The sequence below is a fragment of the Myxocyprinus asiaticus genome, chromosome 5 (assembly GCF_019703515.2).
Source record: "Myxocyprinus asiaticus isolate MX2 ecotype Aquarium Trade chromosome 5, UBuf_Myxa_2, whole genome shotgun sequence".
Classification (NCBI taxonomy): domain Eukaryota; kingdom Metazoa; phylum Chordata; class Actinopteri; order Cypriniformes; family Catostomidae; genus Myxocyprinus; species Myxocyprinus asiaticus.
The window spans coordinates 21,260,918-21,285,780 of NC_059348.1; the positions used below are offsets into that span (position 1 = coordinate 21,260,918).

General features: G+C 41.0%; 2 protein-coding genes across 9 annotated transcripts in view; one reads left to right on the forward strand and one right to left on the reverse strand.

Moving 5' to 3' along the window:
• Positions 1 to 7: 7 nt before the first annotated feature.
• On the reverse strand, positions 8 to 12,295 carry LOC127441243 (acyl-coenzyme A thioesterase 11-like). 5 transcript variants are annotated; one of them, XM_051698417.1, is made up of 16 exons: positions 12,187 to 12,295; positions 11,249 to 11,450; positions 10,825 to 10,894; positions 10,440 to 10,500; positions 10,051 to 10,152; positions 6,717 to 6,864; positions 6,385 to 6,541; positions 5,987 to 6,121; positions 5,745 to 5,883; positions 4,468 to 4,523; positions 4,082 to 4,148; positions 3,453 to 3,536; positions 3,225 to 3,358; positions 2,888 to 3,019; positions 2,300 to 2,426; positions 8 to 720 (listed from the first exon to the last, which is right to left on the reverse strand). In XM_051698417.1, exons 2-16 carry the CDS (start codon positions 11,430 to 11,432, stop codon positions 562 to 564), a joined length of 1,755 nt encoding a protein of 584 aa, XP_051554377.1. In that variant the 5' UTR covers positions 11,433 to 11,450; positions 12,187 to 12,295; the 3' UTR covers positions 8 to 561. The 5 variants fall into 5 exon arrangements, with proteins under 5 accessions (XP_051554377.1, XP_051554378.1, XP_051554376.1 ...); XM_051698418.1 differs by having other exon boundaries at positions 6,385 to 6,535; positions 12,114 to 12,265; XM_051698416.1 differs by having other exon boundaries at positions 12,114 to 12,265.
• Positions 12,296 to 13,341: 1,046 nt separating this feature from the next.
• ssbp3a (single stranded DNA binding protein 3a) overlaps positions 13,342 to 24,863 on the forward strand; it is a 47,795-nt gene continuing 36,273 nt past the window's right edge. The window contains exons 1-4 of one of the 4 annotated variants that reach the window (XM_051698429.1): positions 13,342 to 13,534; positions 14,030 to 14,102; positions 14,921 to 14,982; positions 15,202 to 15,286. In XM_051698429.1, the coding sequence (XP_051554389.1) occupies positions 13,479 to 13,534; positions 14,030 to 14,102; positions 14,921 to 14,982; positions 15,202 to 15,286 (276 nt within the window). In that variant the 5' untranslated portion in view covers positions 13,342 to 13,478. The remainder of the gene's footprint in view (positions 13,535 to 14,029; positions 14,103 to 14,920; positions 14,983 to 15,201; positions 15,287 to 24,863) is intronic. The other 3 variants (XM_051698428.1, XM_051698432.1, XM_051698431.1) reach the window with 3 other exon arrangements.

Sequence of the window (24,863 nt, forward strand, 5' to 3'; positions counted from 1 at the left end):
AATCACAGTAACACATCATTAAGGGTCCATCAAATATTATATTACCAAATGAATTTCTGAATAACATTGCTGTTTATGTACTGCATGGACATGATATGTACATAAAATCTACATTGAAAAATGTTAAATGTGAAAATAAGTGTTATTTAAAATGTAATTTTTATACATCTAATTATTTTAATAGGTCTAATTGTTTTTAAAACAATGTAAACAAAAAAAATCAAATGACTGTACCTTTAAAAAAAATTATGTTCAGATATACATACAGTACAAAAATGCCCCTTATAACAAAACATCAAAATTGTTTGAATGTTGAATCACAATGTATGCACATAAACACTGAACACAGACATTGTTAAATATTTTACATCCCCATTCATTTTTAAAATCCTACATAACTGTCCAAACACAAAAATGTATTTCCTATACCAAAACTATAACGGTGCAAGATGGATAATGTACATTTTATGAGTTTTGGATTTATAAAAAGCATGCAATTAAATATAAGGTTAAAACATCAGTTGTAGCAAATCACGATGTGTTCTGCCCAACAACAGGAGGTTATAATGAAGCAGAGGCAAGTACAGGAGAGGTGACTCGGTTCTCCAGCAGGTACTGGCTACATGCACAGAATATTGAGTGGAAACTGGACGAGAGGCCTGCGATGTCAGTGGAGATGTATGGCAGTACTCCTGGACTGGCCTGATTATAGTAGGAAATCTATAAGCATAATTTAAAAACGAGACACATCAGAAAAAGTAGTGTGGGTCCGTGAATAAATTGTGATATCTTAAGAAGTGTTTCAGGCAGAGTAATTATAGTTTTGAGTTATTAATTTATTTATCATTTGGTAACTTTACAATAAGGTTCCATTTGTTAACATTAGTTAACAACATTAGTTAGTTAACATGAACTAACAATGAACAATACTTTTACAGCATTTATTAATTATCATTTATTAAATTGGCTAATGTTAATTTCAACATATACTAAAACATTTTTCAAATCAAAAGTTGTATTTGTTAAAGGTGAAATGTGCAATTTCTGCACTACTAGTGGCACCAAACGGAATTACAAAAATAAAGTACGTTTCAAACAATCTTTGGCAACACCCCTTTCGCACTCTCTGATCCCCTATAACAAATAAGCAATACTAAATAAGAGGTGATAAACGTTTAACATCGTAATGAACAAGACCACTCTCATATAAACACACCAGGCAGAAAGCATGGCAGAGGAATCCGGTCGTCCGGTAACATCACCGGATTGAACGGCAGCTGTATTTGCAGTACGGGGGATTGAGCACACGAGGTAGGCAAAGTTCACTCTTGTTTTACACCGTTTGATGTCTCTGTGTCTTTTAGCAAGTCTTCTAATTTTGGCTTTAACATCTATAGACGAAGCTAAATTTATTTTCTTCTGTACAAGTCTGCCATGGATGTTCATATTCTTCTGGCTGAACAGCTAGTTCAAGTAGCCACGCCCCAAACTCAAACTATAGGTTGAGCTAAAAAGGGATGGGTGGAGCTCAAAATATAAACATCAATGTTTTGATAGTGCCTGGGAGGCTCAGTGTTTATACTTTTGGGGAAGGTAAACCCACGAATGGCTGTTGTCAATGAACAATAAATGGGAAAGTACAACGTATTTTGACATAAAAATTAACATTAGTTAATGCACTATGAACTAACATGAACTAAAAATGAACAACTGTGTTTTTGTTAACTAACAAAGATTAATAAATGCTGTAAAAAATATATATTGTTCATCATTTGTTCATGATACCTAATGCATTAACTAATGTTAATGAATGGAACCATTTTGTAAAGTGTTACCTATTCTTTTAATTTAATTTTCAGTTTGTTTCAATTTTGTGTTTTTTAGTTACAGTATATTTAATTTTTATTTTAGCTTCAGTTCTAGTATTTTAGGGCTGCCAAAAAGTATGTGGTAACTGATATAATAAAATAAATATGGTTAACAGCATTACATTTCTTATGGCTGACTAGTGTTATCGCTATGTAATGTCATTTTTGTGTTTAATGAAGGTGGGTGGAAAAGGGTTAAAATTTTATAATGTACATCAAAAACTAGTCATTTTTATTTGAGTTCAGTTAGTTTTGTAGTCAGGAAAATATATTTTTGTTTAGTTTTAGAGTTTTTTCAATTATGTTAGTTTTTATTTCACATTAACATTATTTAATGTTAATGAGTTTGTCATTTTCATTTTAGTTTTTGTTAACATTAATAACACTGGTTTTAGGTTCTTGGGTGGCTATTTAGTATTTCAATGTCCTACCTTTGAGACACTTTTCGACACCTCATAAATGGTGAACCCTGCACAGACCACCTCACCCCTGTTGAACCCCTCTGTAGGTGGGTGGGTAGGTAGAGCAACTGATCGTAGGGCAATAACATATGGATCCCTAAAAAAACAAATACACATTGTATGTAAAAATCAAATACAGTGACTATAGACATGTAGAGAAGGTTAAAGTCAACATGAAATGAAAACTGATCCTATTTATTTGCTTAATACAAGTTCCTGGTCTTATTGTGCATGATTCATCAGTGCACATTGTTCCAAAGGGGGAAAAAAATGTTTCTCTTCAAACATTTTATAATAAAAATAAATGTTTCCCCCTCTGAAACACCTTTTCATCCCCTCCAACCACCTGACTCCATTCTGGAATGGAATGCCCACTTTTCACAATTCAATTAAATCCTGATCTATAAAATCAAGTCCCATCCTAAATTTTTGTTGAATATCCTTTTTCATTTGGAATTAGATAAAATTACAGTACATAAGAAAATTGAGTTGACATCTTCAGTTCATGTTGACTTTAAAATTGTTTACAATAGCTAGCACTGCCATAGTCATCCTCACCCACTATCACAGGGTGGTCTTCTAGAAGCTAGTAAAATAAAGTCCTGAACTTTTCCGCCTTCACCAACAGAAGGAGTGACAACTCGATAGATGCAATCATCCTCATTGACCCTGATCAGCAACTCACACAAACTGCAAATCATTTAAAATACACACAAAAAATTGGACATTTGGAATAGCATTTTTTGAATGATAGATTTCCACGATTATATATTAATGTATAGCAGTCATAAGGATTTACAAGTAATACATTTCCAATAAGACTATGTATAAGTGTTACATCTGTGCTTATTAAAAGTGATAAGATAGTAATAATACTGTGATATGAGTGTCTTACGTATAGTGCTGGTCCCACTCGTGTCTGCGGCTAAGATCTGAGACGAGGGTGAAGGCTCTGTGTGCTGGGACATCCACCTCAGACTCCACCCTGAAACACAGACTCTGACTCTCTTCTACTGTATACAGACTCACCTGCCCAATGCAATGCAATCCAGTGAGTATCTAACACTTTAGAGACGATGCACTCAATTAAATGTATAACTGATATATGGAGACCTGTGCTTACATGTTTCTTCTTTGAGCTGAGGACCCAATTGGTTTTGGCTGCAAGCATCTTTAGAGCAGATACATTGTTGTAGCTCAAATACACCTGTAAATGAGAATATCATTGGATACAACATTTACAAGCCCCGTAAGAAGTACCAAATCCCTATGTAGAGTCTTTGTGTTTATCATCTCCTGCAGATCATCAGAGTGATTCATTTTAACTACCAATGCTGTGGTCTATAAAACAAAACCATAGGAACTATTTTCCATGTAGGACTAGTTTGGAGACGAGATACACACTGCAAACATGGTGTGACCAGTGTGAATAACTGAAACCTTTGTTTAACATAGTACCAACATTTGCCTACAATACCACAATCAATTACAAGCAGCAGTAAATATTTGCATCTGCTTTCATTTATCAAGTTTTTGACTGGTTTGTCCAAGCCAGTGCACATTTTTTTCATGCCAAATCATATTCACATAATTCTACATATTCATGCTTTATGTACATTGTTTGACTTGAAGTCCCTGATCAAAATGTCAGGAGAGTACAGCTGTTTTTGATATGTATTTGTGCCACAAGTCTGCACCTTTAAAAGGTAAATATTCTTAAAAGATATTTTTTTCTGTAGCAGGGAAGACTACCTGGTTACTGGGGTCCCAGTGGACAGACAGTGGCACTTCGGTCTGCTTACACGAGATGATGTACTTCCTGAGAGGCAAGTCATGATTTTTGGGAGAAAATGAACAATAAACAATATGGCTAAACAAAATTCCTGACTAATCCACACCAATAGCTTCCTCCCTTAATAAACAACAAATTAAATCCTGACTTTGAAGATACATAAATTCCTTGTGCTTTATGGTCCTTTAGCCTTTACTTTTAGTATTGACGCACAGTGACAGTGCCATCTGTAGGTGAGCTTAGGATGTTGCAGCTAGCTGACACCTCACATATTTTGTGAGATTATGAAATAAGAAGCTTAGTCCTTGTTATCAAAAATTAAGTGCAATCTATTTGAGTTTGCTACCTATCAAGTCGAATCTTTTTCCTGGCAAGAGCCTCCTGGTATCTCCTCCTCCCCTCCTGTCGAGAAATTCAGAATAACACTCAAAACAACGTAATAGAAATCAGAATTTCACAACTATGTTGTTAACTCTTTACAATAAGGTTGTATTTGTTAATATTAGGTAACTACATAAGTTAACATGAACTAACAACGAATAATACTTTAATAGCACTTATTAATAATGGTTAATGTTAATTTCAACATATGTTAGCATATAATGTAACATTATAAGTTGTACACATTAACATTATGAACTGCATTATGAACACTGACAAACAATTAATAATGTATAGATAAAACAACATTAAGCAAGATTAATAAAATGCTGTAAAAAATATTGTTCATTGTTAGTTCTTGATACCTAATAGAATCTTTATAAAGAATAGAATCTTATTGTATAGTGTTACCACTGAATTAATAGTTTTATTTAAAAAGGATAGTTAATTTACTCACCCTCATGCCATCCCAGATGTGTATGACTTTATTTCTTCTGCAGAAGTCAAATTATGATTTTTAGAAGAATATTTCAGCTCTGTAGGTCAGTACAATGCAAGTGAATGGGTGCCAAAATTTTGACGCTCCAAAAAGCGCATAAAGGAATCATAAAAGTAATCCATCCGACTCCAGCGGTTAAATCCATGTCTTAAGAAGTGATTTGATAGGTGTGGGTGAGAAACAGATAAATATTTATGTCCTTTTTTTGCTTGAAATTCTTCTCCCTGCCCAATAAGGGCAATATGCACAAAGAATGTGAATCACCAAAAACACAAGAAGAATGTGAAAGTGAAAGTTAAAATGGAGATTGACCGTGCAGGGAGGAAAATTTATAGTAAAAAAGGACTTAAATATTGATTTGTTTCTCACCCACATGTATCATATTACTTCTGAAGACATGGATTAAACCACTGGAGTCATATGGACTGTGTTTACGCTGAAACTTGCATTGTATGGACCAAAAGAGCTGAGAAATTCTTTAAAAATCTTCATTTGTGTTCAGTAGATGAAAGAAAGTCATACACATCTGGAATGGCATAAAGTTGAGTTCATTATGAGAGAATTTTCATTTTTGGGTGAACTATTCCTTTAATATAATTATAATATGATATATAATTCTTTCTACACAAAATCAGTCTCATTAGATCCGATCTGCTATTTTTACTTCGATGAGCTCTGAGCCTTAACTCGGCATGACTGTTGACAATGTGAAACAGGTCTGGATCCATAATTGGACTCCTCACCAGAGGTTCAGGATTTATAGGGGGCAGTGGGCGTGACCTTCCGTTCTTGTCCAGCACCTCAAACATCATAAAGGCGCTGTTAATGTGCCTCAGAGGTTCCTCTCCTTGATAGGCTTCAGCACATACACCTACTTCCATACTGTTAAAGGAGAGGTATTGCCAATGAGCTGCATGACATGACCATTATTGTGTAATCATTAAAAGCTGAATGCAGAGCTTAGCTGCCTATTATACAGGCTCACCTGTTCTTGAATGTGTTGTTGACAATGGCTTTCAATATCAAGCGATCCCCAACCTGGGAGGGGCCTCTGAAGTAAAACATGTCTATGGTCCGCAGGGTGGGATGAGCATTGCATAAACGACTGTAAAGAAGAGAGCTACCACAGTAAAACATTTTCATTTTTAAAATGAAGTTTAGAAATTTGTCATTAAAAGAGCTGTAAGGCAGTGTTTCATGTTTTTAAAGTGACAGTAAACCCTGAAAATTAGCAACAATAGTGTCCACATAGAAGTCTCTTGTGTACCTGTTTGTGACAACATTACAAACCTTGAACCCTGATCTAAAGCAGGATGTGGGTTTGACAAGGCTAAATATTAACTGCTGTATAAAAGTGCACTTTGTGAGTGCTGCACCACACACCTGGCTGCGATAGTAGCAACATTTTCCATCCAGGCCATAATTTGGCCTCCGAATGTGTTGACCTGGTGATTGGCATGGGGAGGAAGTACCAGCTCAACACTTTCCACTCGTGTTCTTTCAGTTGACACAGCCTCCTCTTCATCATGGCTCTCTGCCCCTGACACACAAACAACACCTCCTCAAGACACAAAATAGAAGCTTCAAAGGAACTGAAATAACCTTGATCGGATACAGTCATCCAAGGCTGTCAGAGATATTGCCACATGGGCATAAAATGTAGTAAGTATGGGTATGGTCTTGCACTAGAGGGAATCGTCTTTTAGGAAACGTACCCTCACTAATACTTCTCTTGAAGGTTTGGTTACTCAGCAAGTCCTGCATGATGTCATGGTGAATGAGTCTCATTCTCCTCCTCTCAGCTGCTAAACTGTGCTCCACCTGCTCTTTGTATGTGCAGGGAACTACCTGCTTTAGTTGCACCTGCAATCATAGTTCGGACAGGTTTATTATCTACATAACACTTTAAAATAGTTCATTTATAATTTAATAGTAGTCGCTGGTTCTCAAATATATATTCCATAGACTAAAACTAAACAGAATTGCAAAAATAATGACAGACTGCAACTGTTTTTAAATAATCTTCCAATCTTCAATTGTTTAGGCAAACAGTAGGTCCTACCGTATACTCACACCATTGCTTGTGAAAATGTTGCCATGTAAATGCTGAGCTTGTCAAACAAACAGATTGCAAATCCATTTGATGCAAATTGTGGTGCACGAATAACACACTGCAGATTTTTTCTTTTTTTGGGTGGGGATTTTTTCCCCTTTTTCTCCCAATTTGGAATGCCCAATTCCCAATGTGCTTTTAAGTCCCCGTGGTCGCGTAGTGATTTGCCTCAATCCGGGTAGCGGAGGACTAATCCCAGTTGCCTCCGTGTCTGAGACCGTCAACCCGCGCATCTTATCAAGTGGCTTGTTGAGCGCATTGTCATGGAGACATAGCGCGTGTGAAGGCTTCACGCCATCTACCGCGGCATCCACACTCAACTCACCACGCGCCCCACCGAGAATTAACCATATTATAGCGACCACGAGGAGGTTACCCCATGTGACTCTACCCTCCCTAGCAACTGGGCCAATTTGGTTGCTTAGGAGACCTGGCTAGAGTCACTCAGCATGCCCTGGGATTCGAACAAGCAAATTCCAGGGGTGGTAGCCTGCATGTTTTACCACTGAGCTACCCAGGCCCCAACACACTGCAGCTTTAACAAAATCTAGGGAAGCTAAACTTTATACTGCCTTAAAAATCCAAAATGCAGTAACTACATCAACATTGAAACTGAAACAAATGGCTTCAATGTTTTCAATAGTTCCAGTAAATGTAGATTTTAAAACAGTCTCACTCTGTTTTCTCTGTCTGTCATCTGTCAGATCATTTTCTAAGGCTACTTTTTCTTCCTAGCATTTTCCCCACATCAGTGCAAGGTCTGCTTTCTTGCACACCAATCTCCATTTGGTCTGATCAAGGGTGTCTTCTGATGCTACGTTGACTTGCATGTCTTCCTTCAACTTATCGATCCAGCATTTCTTCATTCGTCCACAGGGCCGGTGGCCTTCTGGGCTGAGCCATAGGCCGTTTTTCCCACCATTTGGTCATCACTACAGAATACATGGCAGTACCATCTGAGGCATATTTCGAGCATCTTCTCTTTAATTGATGTTATGCCCATGGTCTTGCTTATGTTCTCGTTTGCGATGTGGTCCATATTAGTTATTTCAAGCATCCACCGGAGCATCTTCATTTCCATGAAATAGAGCATTTGTTCATGTTTTTTTGTGGCCAGCCAACACTCAGTTACATTCAGCGCTACTGGTTGTATGAGAGTCTTGTGGATCTTCACCTTAAGATGGACAGGAATCTTGCGGTCACAGAGAACTCTGGTGACCTGCTGCCACTTTAGCCATGCAGCATTGATTCGTGCTCATGCATCCGGAAGAGTGTCGCCATCATACTTGACGAGTGAGCCAAGGTATCTGAATTGGCCAAATCTATTAAGGTCTTTTCCATCGATACAGATGTTGCTGTTTTTCTGTGGTCTGCATTCTAGGTATTCAATCTCTTTGGTCACTGTATCCATGCACACGTTGAACAGCAGTGGTGAGAGCGCCGATCCTTGGTGAACACCAACACAGATTGCGAATAGAGGCGAGATCCTGGCAAGGTAGCGCACAGAGTTTGTTTTAGTACAAGTGTTGCAGTACAAGAGTTACGTACGTAGGGTTTGGGGATGCTGTGGGATCGAAGCACATGCCAAATGAGCTCATGCAGTACCCTGTCAAAAGCTTTTTCCAAGTCCAGGAATGCTACATGGACCAATACGGGCTCGGGGTGCTGCATCGTCTGCAATGATCCAGTTAAACAGCACCATAAGTAGCTCAGCGCCTCGATGTCCAAGCATCTTTCAAACTTCGGCAGGGATGTCGTCGGGGTCCGTCACTTTGCCGTTCTTCATCTTAAAAAATGGCTGGCATGACCTCAGGGATGGTAATTTGCAGAAGAGGTCCAGGCAAAGGCTCCATGCTTGATATCTGTGGATGCGGAAGTTCCTCATTGCAGATCTGAAGTGAAGTAGTCGTTCCAGTGTTGCAGGATGGATGGTGGGTTACGCAGGACCTATTGGTCTTCACACCTGATGTCCATGACATGGCTGATGTCCTGAGTTAACAGCTGAGCAATGGCAAGAACTGGCAAAGCGATAAATCTTGTTAGCACTTTCAGGTTTGTCTAACTGGTCATACAGTTATTTTTAATGCTCTGCCTTGGCGGTGGCGGCTGCTCGTTTGTATCTTGCAAGTTGTGAGTGTAGCCAGGTCTTTAAGGCCAATTTCTCCTCCTTGAAGGCCAATTAGACATCATTCCACCACCAGATTTGTTGGTCGATGTAGCATCTTCTAGGTTTTGTCTTCCCAAGTGTGGCTGCAGCAGCGGCATGAACTTGCCCAACGATCTCGTTCCACATGGTCTCCACTGTTTGGACGGGATTCACATTGAGCATGCTTGAGGCAATTGCTAGTTGGACCTTGTAACTTCCACCAATTAATTTGTTAAACCCCCTCCGATCAGTAGTTGTTCGCTGGGGGCAATAGACTTGAGGTGTGTATTAACGTATTCCCAAATTACATATTTATCAGCTTCGGTGCATCCAGTCTGGGGCCCGTAGCATGAGACAATCCACAGTGCAGTCAATCCAGAATCAATCTTGACTGAGATCATGGTCTAAGGCTATATTCATACTAATACATCTTTGTTTGATAACACATTTCACTATGTTTATGCCTATCATCTACACTAGAACAGTGTATTCTTCCATCAAAAACGTAGCATTTTGGAAACGCTCTCCATAACTGCATACTCTGGAAAACGATGATGTTAGGAAACTTTCAAACCTACACATTTGCTTACAGCTAAATTTTGACAAAAGGCATTATTGCAGCATTTTGTCTTTGCAGGGCAGTATAAAACATTTTTGTTTTGTTTTTTCTCAAACTTATTTGTTTTAATAGCTCTGCATTTTCATGAACTGACATATAAGTGGGCATAGCATGTTTACAAATGTTATAAGTGGATTCAGGACTTGCTGGAAAAACACTGTCATCACACACCTTGTTTGTCCCTGTGCGTCTGGCAACGAATGTGGCAAAAGCCTGACAGACACTCCAATGAAGGCCAGTGTACAGGTCCTCACAGCTGACCTCTATCCCAACCTCAAACACACACCAATACATTTGTATGACAGTAGTTCAAGTTATTTGACATCATGCTGATAAAACAGTTATAAAGTACAGAGAACACACTAAAGTTCACTGGGGCTTATACTCCAAAAAACTTCAGTGGGTATTGTTAGAGAAACTCAAGGTAAAACTGGATTAGAAAATACACAATAAAGTGTTTTGAACTCTGAATTCTAGGTAATCTAATTCGATTTAACAATAAAAAAACTCTCCCTTAACATGGTTGCAAAAAGGGACTTTGCTCAAAATTTGGATATTACCTCCATGCTTGAGTTGAAGGCTCTGTTGACTTTGGCTTTGATGTTGACCACTTGTCCAACACTGAAAATAAATAAATGTGTCTTTCAAATCTGAGTTAAATGTAAAAAGAGTGTAATGACATTGGCTTATGACATATTAGTGTTTTATTTTTCCTTGGTCTTGTATAACTGAGTATCTTCTCACTAATCAAAGTTATGTTTGATTGCTGTTGTGTTTTTATAACAGTCAGAAAGAGTAATTAACTATATTTTGTCTAATAGTAGTTTAATAGCGCATTAAAGCAGACAAAACTGCCAGTAATTCCTAAGGCAAAATTACATGCTGGTTAGGATTTTTTTTCCGCAGCTCTAATTAGCTAAAATATAAGTGATGTTTCTTGCATACCCAATGGTGTGCTCGAAGTAGATGTCATCAACAGAAGCTGTTACACAGAGGCATCCAGCGTGTCTCTCAGCTGGAATGGAAGAAGACAAAATAATAAGAGACTTGAAACTAATCAATTCCATACAATTTATTGATATTTTAATTGTCTCATTATGTTATCTAACATGGTCCTGTTTATGACTGACCGATATAATGCAAAACATTTCCCAAACACAACCAATAATTCATAATGCACTTTCAAAGTAATGTGTTTGCAGTCTAGAACACATTCAACAGTCATGCACACATCTAGATAATGTTTGCTCTTGGCTAGCTCAGCAATTGCAAACAAATCCTCAGCATTATCACACATATCCTTATATAGAGAACTCCTGGAGTCATTACAATTCAGGTCAAAGGTGCTGCATTAATTGTGCAAACTCACCGGACAGACATGCTGTGCAGTCCATCCATTTGAGCAGCTGTCCGATGCTCAGTTCCCCGCAGTGGTTGGCATGGCAGGGCAGCACTATCTGGCTCATCTTCACCTCTGATGGGTTGCGATGCTGCCCTTCATCCTTCAGGTGAAGGTCTTGAACGCTCTCCTTAAGACTGGACTCTGATGCCATGCTGATGGGGTTAAGGTCCTTTTGCAAAGATCACTCAAATGTTACATACTAATATTACAAATCAGTTACCACACAAGTATTAAAAGTGTTGCTTGGTTTTAAATAAGTATTCATGTTAAGGTTTGTAATTATTCATTCATTCATTTATTCATTGTTAGATGTGTTTTTTAATGGAATACTAATCTAAAAAGTACATAAAGTAGTCTATTTACATTAAATAATCATTACTATTATCATCATCATCATATTTAAAAATGCTGCTCTAAAACATTGAGTTCTATCTTAGCTGCCAGCACACTGAACATCCTAAAGGCATCCAGATATAATACTGGTGATGTCATTGTGTCTAAATAGCTCGGGAAATCTCACAACTTGCAATTACACGTTACAACGTTGTACTTCAAGTCTTGTAAAATGAACAATTTTACAATTGCGCGATCTTCAGTAACCTTAAGTCACACTCTTTTAATTTACTGACAAATAACTTTTCATCTAATTCGCAATCAATAACTTTCATCTACAGACTCACTTTCTTTAGCGTACGTATATGTTATGTGTAAGTTTGTTGTTACCGCATTGCGTTTACAATGTACAGAACGGACGTGCAACTGTTGAATGACTGTTGCAGATCGACAGTGCTTTTATGCATTATATACAGTAGCCTATCTTTCACGCCCTTACCGCGATCTGATTTGAGAGTCTGGTTAAGTTCTAGATAGCGACAGCAACACTGATACTCGCAAGATCCTCATACCTCCAACGACTGACACAGCGTGTTCACGGAAGCCCTGAATTGCACGCGAGTTCGGCAAAACGATACATTACCAGTTCAGTGTCCCTCACTTCAACTGCGCGACTGCGCGTAGACGTGTTCACTAACAAGTCTTCACTAAGACCCCGCCCCTTGTCTCATGTTTACATAGTTTCCGAAAATACCTGTACATTCTACATTCCTCAAATGTGAGTAAACCTCAAAGAAAAAGGGAATAGTTCACCCAAAATTGAAAATTCTTTCATCATTTACTCATCCTCATGCCATCCCAGATGTGTATGACTTTCTTTCTTCTGCTGAACACAAATGAAGATTTTTAGAAGAACATCTCAGCTCTGTAGGTCCATACAATGCAAGTGAATGGTGACCAAAACTATGACGCTCCAAAATGCACATAAAGGCAACATAAAAGTAATCCATATGACTCCAGTGGTTAAATCTCTTCAGAAGTGATATGGATGTGTGTGGGTGAGCAGGGCCGTTGCTAATGGGGTGAAAGGTGGTAACGATTCTAGGGGCCCAAAGGTCCAGGGGGGCCCACGACAAATTCAAAACTGTATTATTTTAACAGGCATTCAGAAATTAAATAAGAATGATGAATTAACCCAAATCGTATGTTACAATTGTATGTTGAGATATTCTTCTAAAATTCTTCATTTGTGTTCAGCAGATGAAAGAAAGTCATACACATCTGGGATGGCATGAGGGTGAGAACTACCCCTATAAAGAGACAATGTTTACACCTGTTTTAATGCTACTGGCTAATTTGCTGTATTGTGTAAACCGACAGGTGGCGCAACAAGTCTTTGAAAGCAAAAGACATTGCTTCAACCAAGGGCTCCATCCATCGTGGTGAAAACAACACAAGCCAGTTTATGAATTAGATACAGGCTGATTTATATAAACAAACAACCCGCCCTCTTATGACAGAAACTGTTGAGGTAGGTTCATAATTTATTTTTATTTTTTTCATTATTCAAATCCACCAACACCTCAAAACTAATGACCCGTCAATTTCGAAGAGGTTACTTTCATTGTTTTAACTTTTATGCAGATAAGATGGATTGTGATGCAATGTCGAAGTCAGTCATTGGTCTATAGAACTGTCAATCATGCCCCACAGGTCCCCGCCCACAGTTCAAGATCTGACTGTGGCCACTGGCCAGGGTCGGTTGAAGCGGATGGGGTCAGAGGCGGGCTGCACGTTGACAGCTGTAGCAGAAGGAAACACCTCGCAGTCAAGCTGGCAGAAGCGATTATATTGAGCGCAAGGCATGTTCACGAAAGGTAAAGGGACCGCGGTGCCATCGGACGGGCAAGCGCGAGAAAAGTAAGCCTGGTCTCTCTCTGATTTTCATGCACAGCTGATTTGATGTTAATAATATTTTGACTCCTATCACGACTCTTATTGTTTAAGATATACCAGTGATGTTATAGTGTAAAGCTGATATCAAATATGTTTCATGTTTTCCAATTTTACAACCTTACATTCTCAATAGATTAAGTTCGCACACTCTGAATTATGTTGTTTGTATCACTTCAAATGAGAAGTGTAGTGTATCAGTTTGCAAACGCCCTTTACAGATTGTGCGGCGTTTTATCGTTTTATTGGCGCTCTGTTTACTGTCGCTGTTTTTCCTCGATGACATTACAGCTGTGAACCATTAGAATGTATTATTGTATTACTGTAAATGCAAACAATTGTTGCTTGATGCAAAGTGCAGTATTGAATCTCTGGGAAAACAACTGTATTGGTTGAACAGGAAGAAACCTGAAAGTTTTATTAGATGGCATTATTATTATTATTTTATTTTTTATTTTACAGGTTGGCATTGTATGTCTATGAGTATTTGTTACATGTGGGAGCACAGAAATCCGCACAGACGTTTTTATCAGAGGTGTGTATAAAGTCTACAGAACATCTTTTTCCTTAAAGGGATAGTTTACCCAAAAATGAAAATTCTGTCATCATTTACTCACCCTCAGGCCATCCCAGATGTGTATGACTTTCTTTCATCTGCAGAACACAAATGATGATTTTTAGAAGAATATTTCTGCTCTGTAGCTCCATACAATGCAAGTGAATGGGTGCCAAAATTGTGATGCTCCAAAAAGCACATAAAGGCAGCATAAAAATAATCCAGATGACTCCAGTGTTTAAATCCATGTCTTCAGAAGAGATATGATAGGTGTGGGTGAGAAACAGATCAATATTTAAGTCCTTTTTTTGCTAGAAAGTATTCTCCTTGTCCAGTAGGGGGAATGAAGAATGTGAATCACTAAAAACACAAGAAGAAGAATGTGAAAGTTAAAGTGGAGATTGACTGAGCAAGGAGGAAAATGTATTGTAAAAAAGGACTTAAATATTGATTTGTTTCTCACCCACACGTATCATATCACTTCTGAAGACATTGATTAAACCACTGGAGTCGTATGGACTGTGTTTACGCTGAAAATGTTGGCACCCATTCACTTGCATTGTATGGACCTAAAGAGCTGAGAAATTCTTCTAAAAATCTTCATTTGAGTTCAGCAGATGAAAGAAAGTCATACACATCTGGGATGGCATAATGGTGAGTAAATGATGAGAGAATTTTTATTTGTGGGTGAACTATTCGTTTAAGTGGATTTGCAATGCATGTTCACATCCAACGTTGTGTTTTCATATGTCTGCCAAAGTTTCTTCATCCACTGTCTCTGTTCTTATTATATTCAGATAAGATGGGAGAAGAACATAACACTTGGGGAACCACCAGGCTTTCTGCACTCTTGGTGGTGGTGAGTATTACCTCTTTATTTAGGAGTTGATTGGTGTCATTTATGAGAGTTTTTAGAATTAGAATCTTTTAACTGTAGTATACTATAATTAAAATCTCGTAGTTTAAATACTCTTTTTAAATACTGTGTTATCTGCTCTGTTGCCTTTTGTACTACTGTTATGATAACACTGTGATGCTGCAGTATCCTCTCATTACGAACAACGTTCTTATTGTGCAGTGTGTTTTGGGACCTGTACTGTGCGGCACCTGAGAGAAGGGAAACATGTGATCACTCCAGTGAAGCAAAGGCCTTTCATGACTATGTAAGTGATTCATGCTTAATTCACCATTCACCAACATGACAGTCATACAGAAGAGATCTGCATTGTCAGCATGAACCAAACCTTTTTGGTGTGACACTTTATGAGATGGTCGCTTATTATTTTGATTCTGGGGCAGCTTTTTATTTGGATTCTATATTGGTTTGATTATATTGAATATCCTTTTGCCGATCTGCACACTTGATTTGAAGTGGATGGCATAATTTCTGCATGACTGTGTACAGTAAACATGGATTTGTGAACATGAGAGCTTTTTCCGAGAACAGAGAACAGATATATTCTTGGAATTGGTGTACTATAGAATAAATGAAGCCCAAAGAATTTGGCTTGAGTGTCCAAATAATGATAATATGACTATATAACACAGAATACAAAGTGATGGTGAGATTGGCTACATTTACATGGACACCAGAAAGCGACTTTCTGTATGTTATTTTCCCCTCTCTACTCCCAGAAATGTTGAATACTTTGCGCTGCGTTGACTTGTTGTTGGGCTTTATCGTATGACGTTTTTTATCTGGTCTGTTCCACGCTCGCGCACTCCTCAAACACCTGTAAGAACATGGTCACATAAGCCGTCTTCTCCAGGAAAAACCTGGTGTGTTAAATTGCTTTCTCTTAATGCCTTAAGCAGGGTAAGGAAATCAGAGATCTCGTTTACATGACGTTTCAGAACGTCAAATAAACTGTTTTCTTAAGTGCATGTAAATGTTGTCAGTGTAAAAGTACATATGAAGCAAATGAAGAAATAGACTTACAGGATAACTAGCGAAGCTGTGCCTACTTGGCCTGAAATAAACATATTTTTAATTAGAATTTATAATGATCGAATTTTCTAGCATGGTCATGTGGGAAATCTGCGTGTTGGTTCTGAATTTTCATGCCCCCAAATTCAGCCCCGATGTGACTTTGACATCACTACTGATCTCTTAATCACTTTTGATCCATCTCTTTTGATTTCTCACTTGTGATCTGCATTTGCAAAGAAAAAATTTAACGATGTTTTAATCTCTGAGTAGTGTAATGTTATATAGGAGTATATAAATCAAATCACAACTCAAATTATTCATTCAGATAATGAATGACACATCAAGTCAACCTTTATTTATAAAGCACATTTAAAAACAACAGAAGTTGACCCAAAGTGCTTTACAAATCAATCAAATAAATATACAATGACAGAATTATATACATACAAAAAATAAATAATAATAATAAATAAATAGATACAATTAAAAACGGCATCAATTATTTACCTAATTTAACCTATTAAAAAGTCTTATTCAAATGTTAAAGAATATAAATACATTTTCAAAGAGGATTTAAAAATGGCTATTGAAGAAGCTGACCTCACATGGTAAAGGAGACTATTCCAGAGTTTAGGACCTACCACAGAGAAGGCACGATCACCCTTAGATCCATAGCGACAACGAGCAACCCTCAAAAGAAGTTGATGAGAAGACTTGAGAGCTCTGGTGGGGGAGTAAGGGACGAGAAAATCACTGATGTATTTGGGCGCGGAGACCAGATAGTGCCTTGTAAACATAAAGCAGAATTTTAAAATCGACCCTGATTGCTCATGTTTTGTGCTTGCGAAGTGTGTTGCGCAAACATACGCATGTGTTTAACTCTAGTTCCAACTTCAGCTACTGTGGCGCTGTTCAGAAATTTGAAAAATGACCGATATGAACAGACGTAAATTGTCTTAAGACAAAATCTGACCTCCTGTCACCAATTTCCCACGAGATCAGTAACCTTAATAGAATATTTGAATATATCAGTGCTCTTTGTTTAGATAATTGTAATAGCCTCTTCTGTTATGGATTGTGGTTACTTGACTACAATAGGAATGAGTTAGAAGGTCACAAATGGAAAAACTTCTGTTATTTAAAACAAAAAAACAGTCTTATACAAATCTCTCCAAATCACAGAGTTTTAAAATGCTGTACATGTTCTTAGGCAGGATTAAGTTGAGTAAGCTGTGAGGATTTATTTTGTAGTTCAGTGCTATGAGCATCTGTCCCCTCCACACCAGACACTCAGATTGCATAACTTGAACTTTAGTGCAATGGCAATAGAATAACAATTCAAAGTAGGAACCTCTCAAGAACAGTATGGAGACTGTACATTGTCCACCCCTGAACATATCTAGAAATTTACTGTACTGTTTGCTAAAGGGATGGGCATTTTCGAGTAATTTTGTAGTCGAGTACTCTAACCCATAAAAAATGAGTACTCAATTACTCATAAGTTATAATGCACGTTAAAAATAACGTCCTGGTTACTTTCGTAACCTCCGTTCCCTGATGGAGGGAACGAGATGTTATGTTGATGTAGTGACACTAGGGGTCACTCTTGGGAGCCCCAAACACCTCCGATTGTTGAAAAAAGGCCAATGGGAATTGGCAAGTGGAATCTGCATGCCACTCCCTTGGGCATACAGGTATAAAAGTAGCTGGTATGCAACCACTCATTCAGGTTTTGTGCTGAGGAGCCGAGACCAGGTCCCGGCCATTTCAACGGGTAGTTCAGTGTTGTGGCAAGAGGGACACAAGGTCTCATTCCCTCCATCAGGGAACGGAGGTTACGAAAGTAACCAGGACGTTCCCTATCTGTCACTCACTCAACGTTGTGTCGATGTAGTGACACTAGGGGTCCCTATATAAAACGCCACAACTATCTGAACTGTGTTACGTGGACTGGCGGTGCGAGACGGGCAGACCGCTGTGTGCCTCGTAGCCAGCGCACCAGGCTGTCACGTAACCTCCCCCAACGCTCTTATGGGCATCGAACGGTCCTTCGGGGACAAGTCGGCTGCCCAAAAAATAGGGACAGGCTATCCCAGCCGTGGCCTCTTTTCCTTTCTTTTCTCCCCAAAAAGAGTGGAATTTGTTAACGGACTGGGGCTCCATAAATGTCTACGTCGGGGGGATGTCACTCCCAAGGGGAAGACACCGCGGAGACCACACCCTGCCCGGGTATTTTGAGTGGAATTACGTCACATGGTCTTACCGAGTCTTGTCGGAAGTATGTCATGTGGAGAAGTCCCATGGTAGGTCCTACTCAAGAGGGGAGGAACTCTACAAACACAGTGACCGCAAGATGCAGTTTACCAAAAGGGAAACGATTTAGCGGCAAATATACATCACATGGGGTCACCTATGGGGAACCAGCATATGTGGAGCACCTACCCCAGTACAGGGCTTAGTTAGCACATGTACTGGGCCAGCAGCGAGTTTCTCCACAAACTCGTCTGTCACAGGGCTAAGGAGGAAATTCATCCAGGGATCACCACTTTGTGAACACTACTGGGAGTCAACAGTGCACGTCTTCACCTCAAGGGAGGGAAAGGTGCTATGCGCAAGCGGTACACCCGGCCAGCTTTCCCTGAACTAACCTGTTCGTACCTGACAAAACACGGGACGAAACCGGCTCAACCCGGAGATTGTAGATCCTCGCAAAGGTGTTGGGTGTTGCCCAGCCCGCTGCTCTGCAGAGGTCTGCTAGAGAGGCGCCATTGGTCAGGGCCCAGGAGGACGCCACACCCCTGGTAAAATGGGCTCGTAGCCCCGCGGGGGGCGGTACGTGCTGAGCGTGAAATGTCATCATGATGGCATCAATGACCCAATGGGCGATCCTCTGTTTGGAGACAGCACTTCCTTTCCGCTGTCCACCAAAGCAGACAAAGAGCTGCTCTGAGTTTCTAAAGCTCTGCGTGTAATCCAAATAGATGCGTAAAGCGCGTACTGGACACAGCAACGCCAAGGCTGGGGCAGCGCTTGCAGGTTCACCACCTGATCCCTAAATGGGGTCATGGGAACCTTGGGCACATAGCCCGGTCAGGGTCTCAGGATCACGTGAGAGTAGCCCGGGCCGAACTCCAGGCACGTTTCGCTGACAGAGAACGCCTGCAGGTCCCCTACCCTCTTGATGGAAGTGAGCGCAGTCAGGAGGGCAGTCTTCAGAGAGAGTGCCTTTAGCTCAGCTGACTCCAACAGCACGAAGGAAGCTCCCCGTAGTCCCCGAAGGACTACAGAGAGATCCCATGAGAGAATGAGGTGCGGTCTGGGGGGGTTCAACCTCCTAGCGCCTCTCAGGAACCTGATGATCAAGTTGTGCTTCCCCAAATACTTACAATCCTCTTTATTGTGATGTGCCGAAATGGTGGCTACATACACCTTCAAGGTGGAGGGGGACAGCCGCCCCTCCAACCTCTCCTGCAGGAAGGAAAGCACCGATCCGACTGCGCATCTCTGGGGGAAGAACACCATTTAGCGAACAGACACCACTTCAAGGCATACAGGCGCCTCATAGAGGAAGCCCTAGCCTGAGTGATCGTGTCTACCACCGCGGGTGGTAGGCCACTTAGGTATCCCGCATCATCCAGTGGCCAGACATGGAGATTCCAGAGGTCTGGTCACGGGTGCCAGATGGTGCCCCGTCCCTGAGAAAGAAGGTCCTTCCTCAGGGGAATTCGCCGGGGGGGGCTGTCGCTAGGAGCGTGAGGTCAGATTACCACGTCTGGGTGGGCCAGTAGGGTGCTACCAGGATGACCTGCTCCTCGTCCTCCCTGACCTTGCACAGGGTCTGTGCAAGTAGGCTCACTGGGGGAAACGCATATTTGCGTAATCCTGGGGGCCTGCTGTGTGCCAGCGCGTCTGTATCAAGGGGTGCCTCGGTCAGGGCGTACCAAAGCGGGCAGTGGGAGGACTCCCGGGAAGCAAACAGGTCTACCTGTGCTCGACCGAATCGACTCCAAATCAGCTGGATCTCCAGAGGAGGAGACGGCGGGCGAGTTGTGACATGCAACAGGAGCGTAGGCCGCCTTGGCAGTTGATGTATGCCACTGTTGCTGTGTTGTCTGTCTGAACCAACACATGCTTGCCCTGGATCAATGGCCGAAGCCTCCGCAGGGCAAGCAGTACTGCCAACAACTCGAGGCAGTTGATGTGCCAACGTAGCCACGAGCCAGTCCAGGAGCCAGCGGCTGCGTGCCCGTTGCATACGGCGCCCCAGCACGTCTTGGAGGCATCCGTCGTAACCACGATGCGCCTGGAGACCTGTTCTAGGGGAACCCCTGCCCATAGAAATATTAGGTCGGTCCAAGGGCTGAAGAGGCGGCAACAGATTGGCGTGACGACCACGCGAGGATGTTATATGCCCCAGGAGCCTCTGAAAAAGTTTCAGTGGGACCGATGTCTTCCATCTGAATGCCTTCAGATCCAGTTCAGCACCGACTGTGCGCGCTCGTCCGTGAGGCACACCATCATCGAGACGGAGTCCAACTCCAAGCTGAGAAAAGAGATGCTCTGAACCGGGAAAAGCTTGCTCTCTTCCCAGTTGACCCGAAGCCCCAGCTGGCTGAGGTGTGTGAGCACAAGGTCCCTGTGCGCACACAACACATCCCGAGAGTGAGCTAGGATTAGCCAGTCGTCGAGATAGTTGAGGATGCAAATGCCCACTTCCCTTAGCGGGGCAAGTGCTGCCTCTGTGACCTTCGTGAAGATCCGAGGGTACAAGGACAGGCCGAAGGGGAGGACCTTGTACTGGTATGCCCGGCCCTCGAAAGCAAACCGCAGGAAGGGTCTGTGTCGAGATAAAACCGAGCCATGGCATGCAGGGCAGAGGCGGCTTGTCCAGCGGCGCCGTAGGCCTTAGCCGTCAGAGATGACGTGAACCTACAGGCCCTGGACGGGAGCTTCGGGCGCCCATGCCAGGAGGTGGCACAAGTGCACCGCGAGCACCTTATCCACCTGGGGGATCCCCGAATAGTCCCTGGCTGCCCCACCATCAAGGATAGTGAAGCTCCTCATGCACCTACAGGAAGAAAGGAACCGGGGCTGGGCGCGGCTGTAAGCTGCGCTCCAAGCCGAGGAACCAATCATCGAACCGCGAGGGTTCAGGGGAGAGTGGAGGGTTCCACTCTAACCCGACGCTCGCGGCTGCCTGGGCAAGCATGTCGGCCAGCTCTGCGTCGGCCTGCTACTGGGCGACCGTACCCGAGGGAGGAAGCCCAGCCGAAGCCTCTGCATCGGACTGAACGAGCCCGCTCTCCGATGCTGCGCTTGAGAGCTCATCGTCTTCCCAAGCTCCGAATAAGAGGTCGAACTCGCCCTGAGACGAGCCAGCAGTCTCATCCGAGAGCCCGACCGGGGCAAGCAAGCGTGCTGAGGAATGGGAGGTCCGTGGGGGTATACCCGGCGGAGGTGCTCCCATTGAGGTCCCCAAATCGTCCCCAGTGCTAACCGCCGTGGCCTCATACCTGTAGGTAGAAGGACCGAAGTGAGGAGCCGCTGGGGTGGCTTGCTTCTCACGAAGACAAGCCACGACCGCAACGTTGCCATGGTCATGTCCTCGCAGTGAGGACAAGACCCATCCACGTACGATGTCTCCACGTGGGCAGCGCCCAGACACATAAGACAGCGATCGTGGCCATCATAAGCCGAGAGATAGCGACCGCAACCAGGAATAACACACAAACGGAAAGGCATCTTTAAAAAGACGTTCCGTGTGTGCCGCTCTTTTAGAAGAAAATATGCTCTTTTAGAATATACTCTTTTTGTTTTAGTTATTTCTGCCGAAGCACCCAGCGGCGTTCTCTGCACTGCACCGGTGCAGAGGGGGAGAAGCCGCTGAAATGCGCCATAGAATCCAGTAGAGGAGGTGAATGAGAATCGCGGAGAATTCAGTGAATGGAACTGCTCGGCTCCGAAGAGAAAATCTCAATGAGCGGTTGCATACCAGCTCCTTTTATACCTGTATGTCCAGGGGAGTGGCATGCAAATTCCACTTGCCAATTCCCATTGGCCTTTTTTCAAAGATCAGAGGTGTTTGGGGCTCCCAAGAGTGATCCCTAGTGTCACTACTTCGACACAACGTCGAGTGAGTGACTGTTAGGGAACAAGTATGAAACGTATGTGAAATTTATGTTTTTGTTTTATTCCATAAAACGTTACCAAGAATGGTTTCAAAATCAGATAACTTCAACAAACTATGCTTTTCTTTTGGGAAAAAATGAATGAGCAAACGAATAAACAAATGAATAAAATGGAAAACAAAAAAGATTGGAAAACAACAGTAAAAAACATTTGCACTCACCAGGGGCTTCCATAAAATACCAATACTGACGGCGTGAGGGTAATGCACATACATAAACTCTGAGTCTACATAAAGGCCAGGGTTTGACATCCGCTTGTCCGGGACAAGTAGATTTTTTAAGGGGCAAGTGAAAGGGAATTTTAGTTGCCCGACCGGACAAGCAGACTGATTAAAACATCAATAAAAAAAACAAAAAGAAACTGCTATATTTGTGATAGCCTAGGCCTGTGTCACTTATTAGAAAGTTCATATTCTTATTCTGATGTTGAAAGTAATCCAGAGCACATAATTTTATAATTCGCAAGTGATCTAGTAACAGTTGCGCCTTGTTTGATTGACAGGCGGCGTATGTGTGTGTGCTGAACATGCGCGCGTGTTCTGAAAATGCTCGCGCTAATGCGCACCTGAATGGTCAAATACATTTTACAATTCTGCCAAAATGCCCGTCTTAGTGAGGTATTCATGTAAACACAGAGAGTGATGTCTAAAGTGAATGTAAACAGCGAAGAAAAAAGTATAAATGTAAGCTAATACACCTGCTGCCGTCTAGTGTGTCATTATAATAATCAAACAAACAAAACAAGAAAATGAAAAAACACTCACTGCTCTTGACTGAATAACTTTAGTAGCTTTAAAAAGTATTAATGTATTATAATCATACAGTAAAGACCAGTAGTAGTTTTATGTTGCATTTCATTCTTAATGTTTACTTGAATACTTCATAGCCTACTGCTGTTAAAAACTTTTAAAGCTGTAAAAAAGCACTGAATTTTCTTAATTTGTATTTTTTGTTCTATTATTTTTAATGTATTTCTGTTCATTGCTGTTTTTTATTGTTATTTTATTACTGACTGTTTACTAGTCTTGAATAATTACTTAAGAACTTGAAACCATTCTTCCACGATTAACATATTAGTTAGTTATTATTTGTTGTGGTTTTGAAGCTGGTATTGAGAATCGTCAAATTTCACTACCGACTACTGAAATTTTGGTATTGTGATAATGTATAGACTTTATTGTACATGGTAGATCTTGCTGCAATAACACGAAGAAAAAGTAGATCTCATTCGATAGAAGTGTGAGCATCCCTGCTGTAAATGATGGCGATTGAGGTTTTCCCTTATTTGACTACCATACGTGACATAAAATAATTATATCATGACAATAGTCTCCTCCCCTACCCAGTGAAGTTTACATTTCTGTTGCAGAGAATTGAGTTGATTGCATAGGTACACTATTAGGTTGGGCATCCGTAATAATTTTAGAAAAATATACAACATAAACTTGAACATGTAACTTAAATGTCCTTTCTTCTCTCTGGACAAGTAACTTTTTTACTCAGACAAGTGAATGACCAATTTACTTGTCCAGAGGACAAGCACATGACAATGCTTAATGTCGAGCCCTGAAGGCTATCACATTTTTATCATTTCACATGTTATTACTCAGAAAAACAAGTGGTGAAAGTTAGCTTTTTATAAAATGCGCTCTGTCTGTGTTAAGAGATTAAGCAACATACACACATACTGGTCTGATAAGCTTCCGAGTTCCTCATATCTTTCCACCATAAAAGCAGATCCTCGTCTGTTGGTTTGCATGACTCCAAGAAGAACAGAATACCAATGAAGTAGAATTCAATAAGGATCAAAATATTAGAAGTATTGCCTTAATATAATTTGGCTTTGCTTTAAAAGCACAGACGCCATGACATATCTTCACTCATTCAACACCTCAACAACACGTATCCACAGCGTCCCCCAGTGGACTCAATTGTGACTGTGAGATTTGATGAGAGATTTAAATTGGAAACAGTGCAATTCAGCACTGCTCAAAGGAAAATTAGTTTGTGAGTAGCTGGTGCAAACTGAGTACTCCATTACTTGTGCACATACCTACTCTTTACATAGTTATTTTGCATTGTTATCACTTTTCTTAGTTTGACCAGGTTAAATAAGGTCTTTATATATCTCTGTGCCATTAAAACAAAGCAGCGAGATCTAATAAGACCACCTGGCCCTTTAAAACCTGAAATGGTGGTTGATGTGGTTGGATGGGGGAGGGGAGCTTACAGGATCTGATAATGGTGGTCTTCTCTTGGTTTTTAGCTATAACACTGACACAGCAGGAAAGTGTGTCGCACCCACCCAACCTCCCTGTGAGGCAAAAAACTGCTATGGCCAGGAACCAGAAGACAGACCTCTCATAATTGAAACACATTAACTTTAAATTCAGTAACTTTACTTAGATAGCTAAAGAATATTAGTAGATTGTTCCGGTCATATGTTGATTGATGTATTCCAGGAATGCTGTGGACAATTGTTGAATCACATCCAAACAGAGGCAATGGAGGCATTTTTCTTTGTAAAACAAGACAGATTTTTACATGAGAGAGTATCAAAACAGTTGGATCAACAGCTGAATGCAAAGAAGCAAGTGTTTGCTGAGAATCATTGATTTTACT

Bases quoted from the DNA above. Each gene is read 5' to 3' on its own strand.
- LOC127441243 (XM_051698417.1), bottom strand. From the start codon at position 11,432: ATGGCATCAGAGTCCAGTCTTAAGGAGAGCGTTCAAGACCTTCACCTG. The intron at 3,537-4,081 runs GTAGTCTTCCCT...TCTCATTTACAG, and splicing joins ACTGGGACCCCAGTAACCAG to GTGTATTTGAGCTACAACAA. The intron at 721-2,299 runs GTAGGACATTGA...TTATGCTTATAG, and splicing joins TGTCGAAAAGTGTCTCAAAG to ATTTCCTACTATAATCAGGC.